This window comes from Cucumis melo, chromosome 4 (assembly GCF_025177605.1).
Source record: "Cucumis melo cultivar AY chromosome 4, USDA_Cmelo_AY_1.0, whole genome shotgun sequence".
In the NCBI taxonomy this organism is placed as follows: Eukaryota; Viridiplantae; Streptophyta; class Magnoliopsida; order Cucurbitales; family Cucurbitaceae; genus Cucumis; species Cucumis melo.
In genome coordinates, this window is record NC_066860.1 from 638,226 (window position 1) to 649,990 (window position 11,765).

At 35.7% G+C, this 11,765-nt stretch overlaps 1 protein-coding gene across 2 annotated transcripts in view; it reads right to left on the reverse strand.

The window, feature by feature from the left end:
* LOC103503494 (uncharacterized) overlaps positions 1–11,049 on the reverse strand; it is a 75,804-nt gene extending 64,755 nt beyond the window's left edge. For both annotated transcript variants that reach the window (XM_008467693.3, XM_008467692.3), the window contains exons 1-6: positions 10,689–11,049; positions 9,730–9,833; positions 6,989–7,123; positions 6,819–6,869; positions 3,934–4,028; positions 3,746–3,863 (exon numbers count right to left, since the gene is read on the reverse strand). In XM_008467693.3, the coding sequence (XP_008465915.2) occupies positions 3,746–3,863; positions 3,934–4,028; positions 6,819–6,869; positions 6,989–7,123; positions 9,730–9,833; positions 10,689–10,785 (600 nt within the window). In that variant the 5' untranslated portion in view covers positions 10,786–11,049. The remainder of the gene's footprint in view (positions 1–3,745; positions 3,864–3,933; positions 4,029–6,818; positions 6,870–6,988; positions 7,124–9,729; positions 9,834–10,688) is intronic.
* Positions 11,050–11,765: the final 716 nt, after the last annotated feature.

An 11,765-nucleotide genomic window follows, 5' to 3' on the forward strand; every position in this document is an offset into this window, starting at 1 on the left:
ATTGATAGAACTTTAGAGATGACTATGAGCTTAGAGTGCATGGAAAATGATGGAACCAAGCATCAAAAGAGAAAAATCTTGATAATCATTTAAAAAGGAAACATCTTGATAATCATTTAAAGGGGTTTTCTATTATTCATCATTCATCAAAGGAAAAATCACTCCTCTCTCATCCCTGGATGGGCCGGGGCTCAAATCCAGTGAACCTTAGGCATTGTTTGGGCCTGGATGGTGTTAGCCCAACCTTCACATAGCCGCAGGCCCATAACCCAAAATGCTTGACAAAGATTTAACTAAATACTTTCCTGAAGAATCCAGTGCTCAAATGCGAGAATCATCACCAGCCTCCATTTGCTTTTCTTTTCTTTTCTTTTCTTTTCTTTTCTTTTCTTTTTTTTTTATTTGAAGGGGAAACAAGTCTCTTTTATTAGATAAAAATGAGACTAAAGTTCATAGTACAACAGAGTTATATACGAACCTAAGAACTAGTAAATGCACCCAGACATCTCAACTAGGTTAACACCCTTTGACACCCTCATCATATCCAAAATAAACGATAGCAAGCATGACTAAAAGAGCAAACGAACAGTCTTTACAACATAAGATACTAATACATGGAAAATAAAGAGACAATCCTTGATAAACAGAAGACTATCGAATCTGTTAAGGGAAGATCAAAAAGCAAGCAAGACGACCAATCAACACCAATTCATAATTAAGCTTAAGAGATAAAAGCACTCCAATTTAGTTTGAACTCTGAAATGTTGAAGCCGTCAAAATCTTTAGAGAGGATACATCACGATGAAGCATTTATGTGAGCAACTTCGTAACGATCTAGCCATCTAAGAGATTTGTCATGAAAAACCCTTTGATTTCTTTCAAACCATAGTTCCGCCAAAATTACTTCTACCGCATTAAACCAGATTAATCGTGAAGTCTTATTGGAACATGGACCTCCTAGAAGCTGCCTTATCAAATCTCTACAGACCTCTTTTAACACCCATGACATATTGAAAACAAAGAACAAAGATTCCCAAAACTTGGCAGAATATGGGCACGAAAAAAAAAAAAAGAGATGAACCGAGTTTTCTCCATGTTGAAGGCAAAATGGACAAATTGAGGTAGAAAGGTAACTAGACAGCAATTTGCGCTGCAAAACTGAAGATGTATTCAAGTCCCAACCAGCAGAATCCAAACAAGAACGTTAACTCTTCTTGGGCTGTTAGAGTTCCATAAAGCAATGGGCAGCACCTTATCCAGTGGAGAGGATGGGGAAAGATGAGTTGTCTGAGATTCTACTGAAAAACTTCCACTACTCACTAAGGACCAAATTCTTTTATCAGAAGCCTCTGAAAATTCTTCATGCTGAAATTTTACCAATCAACATGATCAACACGATCGAATGCTTTTTCTTCTTTTTTTTTTTTGAACAAAAGTTAAATATCTGTTGTTTTATGCTTTTTCAAGGTCGAGCTTTAGGAACATCCCTTCTTCTTTTCAGCCCTATACTCCTCTACCACCGCATTGGCAATTAGGATTCGATCCAAGATTTTCCTTCCTTCTATAGATGCACTCTGAGTCTGAGCAATAATGGATGGCATTACTTTTTTCAGTCTCTCGGCTAGAACCCTGGCAATTATTATGTAAGACAAAGTAGCTAAGCTTATGGGTCTGAAATCCTCCACGGCAACTGCTAACTCCTTTTGAATTAAACAAATAAAATTTTCTTGGGCACACATATCCAATCTCCCATTCTGATAAAACTCTTCGAAAAGAGATAGGAAGTTTGCCTTCATAAGATCCCAAAATTTCAATAGGAATTCAGCTGTAAAATCGTCTAAACCTGGGGCTTTGCTTTTACCAAGCATCTTGATCGCTGTCTTGATTTCCCCCTCTGAAAACTGTGCTGTGAGTGCAGAATTCGCCTTGGGGAAACACCATTCCATTCAAAATTCTACTTAAGATTCTCATAGAAATCCAGAATTAAATCTTCAATCTCTCTAAAGGATTTAGTTGGCACACCTTGTTCATTAACCAATTCAGTGATCAAATTCAAATAGACAACTTCTAGAGGCCGTGCATTCCCTTATGATTGGCAATAATGTTCCCAATATATTTTAGGGAGAAGCCATTCTTACTGCAATCCAAGAAATTCAAGGTTTGAAAAGAAATACTCACCAAGCCTCCAAGGTTTTCAACAATGGCTTCAAAAGTAGAACAAGTCCAAAAAGGCAAATGTAAGTTTTTCAGTGAAGACAACCTCATAAACACAATAAACTTGTGGTTTGAAAGGAATCAGAGTCTTCCACATTTAATTCCATTGGTTAGATTGCTTTGAGCTTGCTCAATTAAATGCATCTTCTTGGTGGACGCTCTTCAAAGGTTTTTGAAGGCTACTCAATACAAGAGCTCAATTTGAATTGGCTGGCTTCCATCTTACCTCCACAATAATCACCAGTTTTATGTTTACTTTCTAAATTTTTTTTAACTTCAGGGTCATTTTGTATTTGTAACACTTTTGGATTCTCCTCAGGTTCTTGGTCTCATCGATAGCTTAGTCCTTTATTTTGGTCATTGCCTGTATTTCTTTCAGTATTTTTCCTCGTAATTATTGAGACTAAGTCTCTTTTCGTTGTGTTTCCTTTTTAGAAATAAGGATAAACTTCGGATGAAAATGTCCTTTGTTTTTTTTTCTGAAAAGGATACAGGCTTCTTTATTATTAATAAACTCAAAGTACAGGAGAGTTATACATTGAGAATAACAAAGAAGCCCATAAAGGATGGGAATGTCCTTTGTAAGACCAATTTTCAGATTTCAAATGAAATATACCGATTTCCTCCATTGTCCAGCAAAGTACAGATCAGCAAAACTATGATCAAGTTTAAATAATGCCTTATCGGCCATAAAAATCTAGAAAAGCAATAAAAATAGAAGATTCAAGAATATCTTTTTTTTTCCCTGAGAAGGAGACGGTCTCTTTATCAAGATTCAAGAATATCTTTGGATAACTTTGATATATTTTTGAAAACATGTTCATTTCTCTCTTCCCAAATCTTAAACAAAACCGCACAAATAAAGGTAGTTGATAAGTTTTCCTTGTAACCCTTGAAGGGGTTGTCCAAAAACATTAATGGATCCAATCCATAGTGTTATGAAGGTCTCTTTGCTGAACATTCATTTTTAGTAATATGTTCATCTGGTTTGCTTTTAATTATTCTGAAAATTTGTCTCTTTATCATAATCTGGTTTTAGCCTTAGATTGGTAAGTTCTAAGTTTTTTTTACTTCTGTTTCTTCTTATGTACTTTGAGCATCAGTCCCCTTTCATTTTTTCAATTGAAGTTTTGTTGCTGTTTAAAAAAAATAAAATAAAATAAGAGGGAGACAAGTTCCATCTAAAAGCACTGAACTGAAGAAGTTGTTTCTTCGATGAAGGGGTGGTCCAATAACATGAATCAATCTGTTTCTGGTTAATTAATTATTCGTTTATTTAAAAAAACACGCACACACACAATAGTGTAACATCGTACTTACTAGTTAAAAGTTTGTTTTCCTACAAACAAATAAAAATTAAAGTAGAAATGAACAGTTAACAACAATAAAAGGTTTGCAAATTGAATGCTCCAGACGCAATCTGTGTATTGGATCTTATCCAATAGTAACACAGAGATCTCATTTCATGACCGGTAACAAAGAGTTGAAAGGGTCTAGGACATTAGAGAAATGAAATATGTAAGAAGCAGACCTTCTGAATACGATCAAGTGCACCACCAGTTATGAAAGTCTCCTTCCCATCATCATCTACTGTGACAGCTGAAAGTTTTTCTAAACTTACACCAGCTGCAAATGGATGTCCAGGATTGCTGCAAATGAAAACTTATGTTACAAAACAGACCAATCAAGCGAATGAAGTACAGACATTTATTTTTTTACCTTTCAATATCCTCATATCTGATGTGAATATTTGATATGGAAAGCTTTAAATTTCCAATTATTGTGCTGACCAGTGATCCCAACCACGAATTATTCTAGAGAGAAGAAAAAAACCCAGAAGAAAAGAGAAAGGGCACTAGAGTCATGCAAATCAAAAATATTTCCCATCTGGTTGCACTAAAAATGATCAATTGAGAGGAAGGAAACAGGAATTTTGAAGCTAAGTTCAACCAGACACCAAGTATACATACTTGTTTTCACACAATTAAAAATGAAATAACCAAATGAATGTTCTTTAATTTTCATCAACTAAATAACGACAACCCATATTTTGAAGATATTTGAAGTTTGAAGATAACTGTATTTATGATTAATGTTGAACCATATTTTGAGTTCTATTGCTATAACTAACTACTGACCTAGTGACTTTTGATATTTCTAGTTGTCATTACAATTCTTTTCTTCATTGAACAAAACCTACATGCAATCCAATATTTCTACCAATATAGAACAATATTGTACTTTTCAATAATAGACAAAGGCCAGTATTTTAAAAGGCTAAAGGCCACCTTGATAGTTTTTCTCTTGAAGAGGCGAGGCCCTTAGACGGTACTTTCGTTGATATAGTGAAGTGAGACTAATGCTCAAAGTATAAGAATATAATAGGATAGGGGTTGCACCCACAAATCTCAAATAGCTTGACACCCCAATAGCAACCCTATCATGTCCAAAAGTAATTTTCAAAATAATATACGAAAATGTACTAGATAGAAACAACAAAACGACAATACAAAGGACAAACTCATCCTAGGCCGATTTCCTATCATGGACATTGTATCAACCTAGTTGAGATGTCCGGGTGTGCCTGTTGGTTCTTTGGTCACCCTATTTTTGCTCTTTGTAAAAACCTTAGGTATCTTGAGCTTTAATGTTATTTGTAAGAGGTCGGTTTCCTTTTCAAAAAAAAAACTCATGATAGAACTAAACAAGACATCTCAATTCTATCAAAGTCACATAAAAAATAAAAAAAGTAGTAACCATTAAAATTGCCACAACTCAAACCTTTATATTTCTAAGCATGAGACAAATCACTGTTATTTTTCTAGCCATCAAACGAGGTGTAGAGATTTTAAGCCTTAGTGTGTTTCACACTCTCACTAAAGCGTAAGGGGGTGTCAACCTCTCCTGATCCCTCTAGGACTCCCTTGATTACAACTTCGTTATTGCTCTCTTTGTATCAATCTCTTATACTTTGAGTTTATATTAATAAAGAAGTTTTTATCTCCGTGTCAAAAAAAAAATGCGTAAGGGGATGGCATCCTAGTTGAGATGACCGAGTGCATCTGCAGATCTCTTATACTTTGAGTTTATATTAATAAAGAAGTTTTTATCTCCGTGTCAAAAAAAAATGCGTAAGGGGATGGCATCCTAGTTGAGATGACCGAGTGCATCTGCAGATCCTAAATTTCCTTTTGCTCATTGTATAAACCTCTTGTACTATGAGCATTAGTCTCACTTATTATTTTTTGAAACGGAGACAAGCTTCTTTATTAATGTAAAACTCAAAGTAAAAAAAAATTATACATTTAGAGAAGCCAAAAAAGAGAGAGGAGGGAGAGAGGAGGGGATCAGGAGGCGTATCCGTACTAGCTTTAATCTCACTTATTATTAATAAAAGAGACACCGGTTGGCCTAATGGTAAAAAATGAGACATAGTCTCGATAACTAAGAAGTCATGGGTACAATCCATGGTGGCCACCTACCTAAGAATTAATTTCCTACAAGTTTCCTTGACACTCAAATGTTGTAGGGTTAGGTAAGTTGTTCCGTGAGATTAGTTGAAGTGCAAGTAAGCTGCCTCGGACACTCACGGATATCAAAAAAATAATTATAAAAAAAAATGTTTCCTTTTCAAAAAAAAAACAAAAAAATTAAGGCTTAAGCCTCTTGTGTTCGGCGAAGGCGAGAGTCAAATTAAAAGTTAGAGTCTTGCCTCGAGGCATAAGCCTCAATAGCATTTTAGAGCATGCAAAGCCATTTGGTATGGTGATGGAAAGGTAACTTTGAAATATGTTCCAAAGATTTTGTTCCGTCTTCAAATACAAATTTGAAAATATTGTCTTCATTCAAATGAAAAAATACCCATATTTGTATACTTTGTGGACTTCCCTTTGTGGCTTATTTTCTTTCTCCACACACAAACGCAAAAAAGGCCATATAAGTTAACAGCTGTTTCTTTTAGTGTTAACACCTGAAATGACTATACTCCAATATCTTGGAAGACTTGGGTGTGTCTTCGTGTGCCAGTGTCGATTAAAGGAAAACAAAGGACAGAGTTTCCTTCCTCAGGCAAATGAGCTGTTTCTACTTGTTCTTCATATTTTTTTTATAATTTATACTCTGGAAGTGGGTTTTTCAGGTGAACTCAGCAATATTTAACCACCATGGGCGTGAGCCTGACAAGTAACAACCAATATATAAATAAATCACAATATAACTTCGACATATTTAGCATGAAAATTAATGCTTGAATGTTTTTATACCCCTATTTCGGCTAGGAACTTTATTGTCACCCGGCTTCAAAAAACATTGCAGCATTAATTTTCATGCTAAAAGTGTCGAAGTTGTATTGTAATTTATTTATGTATTGGTTGTTAATTGTGAAGTTCACAGTCACAGCCATTATGATTAAAAAAACTCATCAGCCTTAATGTTTAGTCGACACACATTAGCAGATTAAAATTCACCAATCCCTAGTGGAGAAAATTCGATCAAAACTTTTCATAAGAAAAAAACTTGCATCCCCTTTACGTCACTGGTGTAAAAGCTTGCAACCACCATATAAGGGGAAACGAAATGACTCCTAGTGCTTATAGAAGACTTACCATTTCTGTCTTTGTTCGCTGCATCCTCTCCAAAAGCTTGATTTCCATTTCCTGCTCCATGTTAAGAGTGAAGAAATTAGAACTCCATTTGTTTACCCCCCCCCCCCCACCCCACACACACACACACACACACTGACACACACACAAAATATAATAATAAAATAACTTACACGAAGTCTAGTTTTCTTGACCTCTTGGATAACATCTTCGCTGTGTCCTTCAACTTCCGTAGCAGGCTCAGCTAATAAGAAAATTCGATCCAAATACACTATGACAGGATCTTGACCAAGTCTGCTCCATGGAACCTGGTTTGGAAAAACGTGTTAATGACATAAAAACCTTGTTGCTCTAAAACTCTAAAGTCAAAGTGGAAACAAAATGACAAGTACTCTTTCAAGTAGCAGTAAAGCTTAACCGAGAAAGGTAAATGAAAAATAACAAATAAAAAAACTTTCCTACAATATCCATCAATACCAATATTTCGGTAAATTTGAGAGCTTCACATTTTCATCAACAACATTTCCATTCTTGTTTACAAGATGTTGATCACAATATTCAATGGTGCATCCTAACTCAAGAATGATGGAAATGGAGGATGGCTAACAATACAATAAACTGAAGCAGTCAAGCTGCACCAGCCATGGAAAGGCAACTCATCCATGACTGCTGCACATGTGCAGAATTTTGACAGAGCAGATTCAGCCAAAAAGTTATGAACAGCTTCGGATTATTTCATCCATCAATAAAATTGTTTCTTATCTAAAGTTTAACACGACAGAGAGTGAAGACAGTAGGTCAACACACCCAGGAATTTATTCCCTAAGCGCCAACAATAACTCAGCACAAGTTGGAAGGCAACAAATAGGTAGCTTACACAAAAGAAAATAGATGTGTCCACTTGACAAGCTAACTGAATCTATCACAGCAGCTCAAAAGGCAGACAAGAGAACTCACTCAGACCACTACAAGGTTCAATTAGGTCAAGAAACTGAATTCCAATCTCAAGGGTAATCTTGAAAACCAAAAAGATTCCCGCATATCCAGAACTCAGCATTTCACTCTGATAGCAAAAAAACACTCAACTTTTGCAGTCATACTCAAAATCAAGCACCAAGAAAGAAGTCTCGTATAAGAATTCAAACAATGGGAAGAAATTTAGATGACAAGCTGACACTGAAAGAAAATAATATTCCACATAAGCATTTTACAAAGCAAACCACAATGAGGAAAGTGAAGGCAGCGAAAGAAAGAAGAAATAGAGTAGCATTTTATTTTTGCAGAAAATAAATGCTTTCATCGAGAGAAGAAAGAAAGAATACAAGGGCAAATTCAAACCCCCAAAAACCCCAGAGAAAGGGATTCGGCAATGTAAAATATAGCCCAGGGAATAATTACAAAAAATCTTTGAAACCAAAACCCAACGAAAAACATGAAGCCTCGCCAGGGACCAAACCTCACTAGGTCTCTCTCCAAACCACAAAACACTATGGATATGTTTGGGGTGGGGTTTTAGGGGAAAAAGGATTAGAAAATTGGGTCAATTTTTGTTGGCCCAAGGGTTATGATAAATGGGGATTAGGATAACCCTAATCCCAAATAACCCTATCTTCTCTTATCTTCTCCTATCTTCTCCTATCTTCTTATGTCATCTCCTATCTTTTTCTTTCTTACAATCCTACATTAACCTATCCAAATAACCTAATCCAAATTCTATTATTGTTTTTTAAATTACTACAATCATAATCCTTCCCCCAAACACATATTATTATAACACTATTATCATAATCCTTCCCCCAAACACATACTATCATAACACTACATTTCATATTTCTTCCCCAAATACATATCACCATAACACTACCAATAATAACCTTTCCCCCAAACATATATTATCATAACGCTAGAATTATCATAATCCTAGGTTTATTATAATCCTTTTCCCCATAACTCTTTCCCTCTCCCAAACGCACCCTATGTTTTTCTTCTCCCTCCAAAGATCCCAAAATAAAGCACAGACTCCCACAAGCCAAAAAAAAGGGTCTCTCTTTGAAAGGCAAATTGAGGAGCAACTCCTTGGTCATAGAACGAACATCCCTCTACCAAGCATGCACAAAATCAAATTCATGAAAAAAGTTATTCCACACAAATCTTGCCTTTTAACACTCGCAGGGAAGGTGATCCAGGTTTTCCTCTACCTTCCAATAAAGGATGCAACACAAAGGACCGATTAACGAGAACATTTTTCGCACATCTGTCATGTTCGCACATCCAGCGTGGGGTTCTCAACAATAAGGAGTTTTGGTTTCGTGTTATTTTTTAGTTGTATCTTGGTATAAATGTTCTCCTCTCCTTCACCGCTCTTGACTCTAGGTATATTTCTCTCATTATCAATTGGAGAGGTCTTATGCAACTCCATGTGGGCATTGCCCTACTTTGGTACTTCAAAAGAAAATCTCAATAGACTGAAATTAGAAATAGCTTAACAAACTTTCTTAGCAAATATATTGATGATTAGTTACAGCCAACACAAATGGCAATAAAAGCTTCTCAATTCTATTATAAGCAGATTTAATAATTCATCTTTATGACTTTGCCCCAAAGTTGAATTGTGGAAATAAGTCACTGAGTAACACTTTTTATACAAATAATTAGAACACAGTCTTGATGCGTTGTTTGAAGTCCGCTTTTCTAATCATTTCGAACTTTAATGACCATGCAGTTGAAGTACAAAGTTTTTAAGTTCACTCTTCAGCTTTGAGTTCCCTTCGTTTCTGATAAGTAGGTTTTGGTACATAACCTTTCCAAACTGGGAGTCAAAATAATTGTAAACATATTTGAAGCTATTCAATTTTGTATGGAAATCCCAATGTGAAACATGATCATAGACTGTCCTGGTGGAAATTTCACAAACCTTAATTTTGACTGATCCAAGAAAGCCGGCTTTAACTTTCACTGGCAACTTCAATGCATTGAGTGCCTCTGGCTTCAGCTGCATGTTTGTTAGCTCGACATCACCTAAGAGGCAATAACATAAACAAGGTGAAAGCTCAATCAAAACCAAAGGAGTTCAAATACATATATTGTAACAAATAGAGTTCGCACACATGCAGCTAGACAATGCAGTGCCCTATAATTATTTTGATAGTATTCAAATCCAGATATTTTGTGGAAAATACTCAACCCATAAAAGTTTCCAGCTCATAAAGAATTCATTATGCTCTCACTGGAACCCATAACCTGATGCAGGCAGAAATCATGTAGCTGACCTCCTCGCCCACCTTTTACGGTTAATATTCATAATAACACTTAATCCTACTACCGTACTCAACAAGTCAGTTCTCGTTTTTATTTACATATCATTCATGTTAGTGATATATAATTAAATTTGCCTTCAACCAGCAGCTTAAGCTTTTGGATGAATTTGTGGTTTAATATGGTATCGGAGCAGGTCCATGGAGGTCTTATGTTCAAGCCCACAAGTGGATAAAATTGATTTCCATTTGCTGAGCTTTTCAAATATTTCAAGCCTACAAGTGAGGGAGAGTGTTAGCGGTATATAATTAAATTTACCTTCAACCACCCGCACTCGAGCCGGATGCAACGCCTTACAAGTTATATCCATAGTGGAATAAAAGTTATAACTCGCTAATCATCTTCCTAGCAAACTACATACTATCCTCTTGCACGAATATGAATTACAATTTTTTTCATATTGCACGAAGTTAAACTCAAACCACCTAATACTAAAAGCTCAATATTTGTTAGAAAGTTAGCAGAACTTCAAAAACTAACACTCATGCGATGGAGATAGCAGAAGTAACAGGAAGAAAACGAAACAACAAGTAATGCAGGAATTGAAATGAATCCAACCTTGCCATACACTGATCTTCAGAGCCTCCTTATTGAGTCCTCGTACATAATTCCCAAGGTACCTCTGCAATAAGTACGCCACTTGATCCTCCAACATTTTTGCTCACCTCTCGATCAAATTCTTGTTACGTTAATCTACAAACCAAACAGCAAGCAGAAGAAACTTAAGATGAAGAAGAAAAAAAATAAGAAGAACGAAGAGCAATTCACAATCAATTCAATATTCATTCTCAGAGCCGGAATGATCCGTTCCAGTCACTTCTTCGTCTCTGTTGAGTATCTAGAAGAAGAAAAGAAAAAAAATCGCCATTGTCGACATGTCGAATACACATTTCCTTATGGGATGATCATTACAATTGAAGCAATCGAACGGATTCTGAGTACTTCTAACAGCGTTTTCAGATCAACGCCACGTGATCTGCACGTGGTCAACATTTAATGGAAAAGTCAAACCTAATGGTAGTGTTAGTGGGTCGTAGGACGGAGCATATTGTGGTTCCGGTTGCATGTGATTTTTATCCGGATTACTTGATCGTTACTCCTGAGACTCAATATATTGAGTGAAATTACGCAATTGCCATTTAGGAAAGGCGGTGAAGGTTGTCGACGTGGGGAAACGGCCCGAGTCCAGTCCGAAGAACCGAACGTATGTGGATAGTTTTCTTTTGGCCCTTTTAGATTTATGCGTGATATGCACGTGATGGGTTCTAATTTGTTAGATTTATTTATTTATTGGGGTAATAAATAATTAAGCTTATGATTTAAATTCTACGTTAGTGTTTAAAAAAAAAAAACAAATTTATAAGATGATGCTTAGCAACAAAAACTTCATTTTATACATTTTCCCAGCGAAGATTTTGATTAGTGTAACAAATAAAGATTTTGATTGCAAACATGTATGGTAACATTGCCAATTACATGAGTGAGAAACGTGAAGTATTATGAGCAACAACAGAAACATAATTTGTTTTTAACAAAACCATTCCAATCCTTAGAACAGTGAAGGAAACGACGTAGAAACAATAAGATAGAGAAGATTCAACCTACCTGTACTTTTTTTTAATTCTAAAGTTTCAC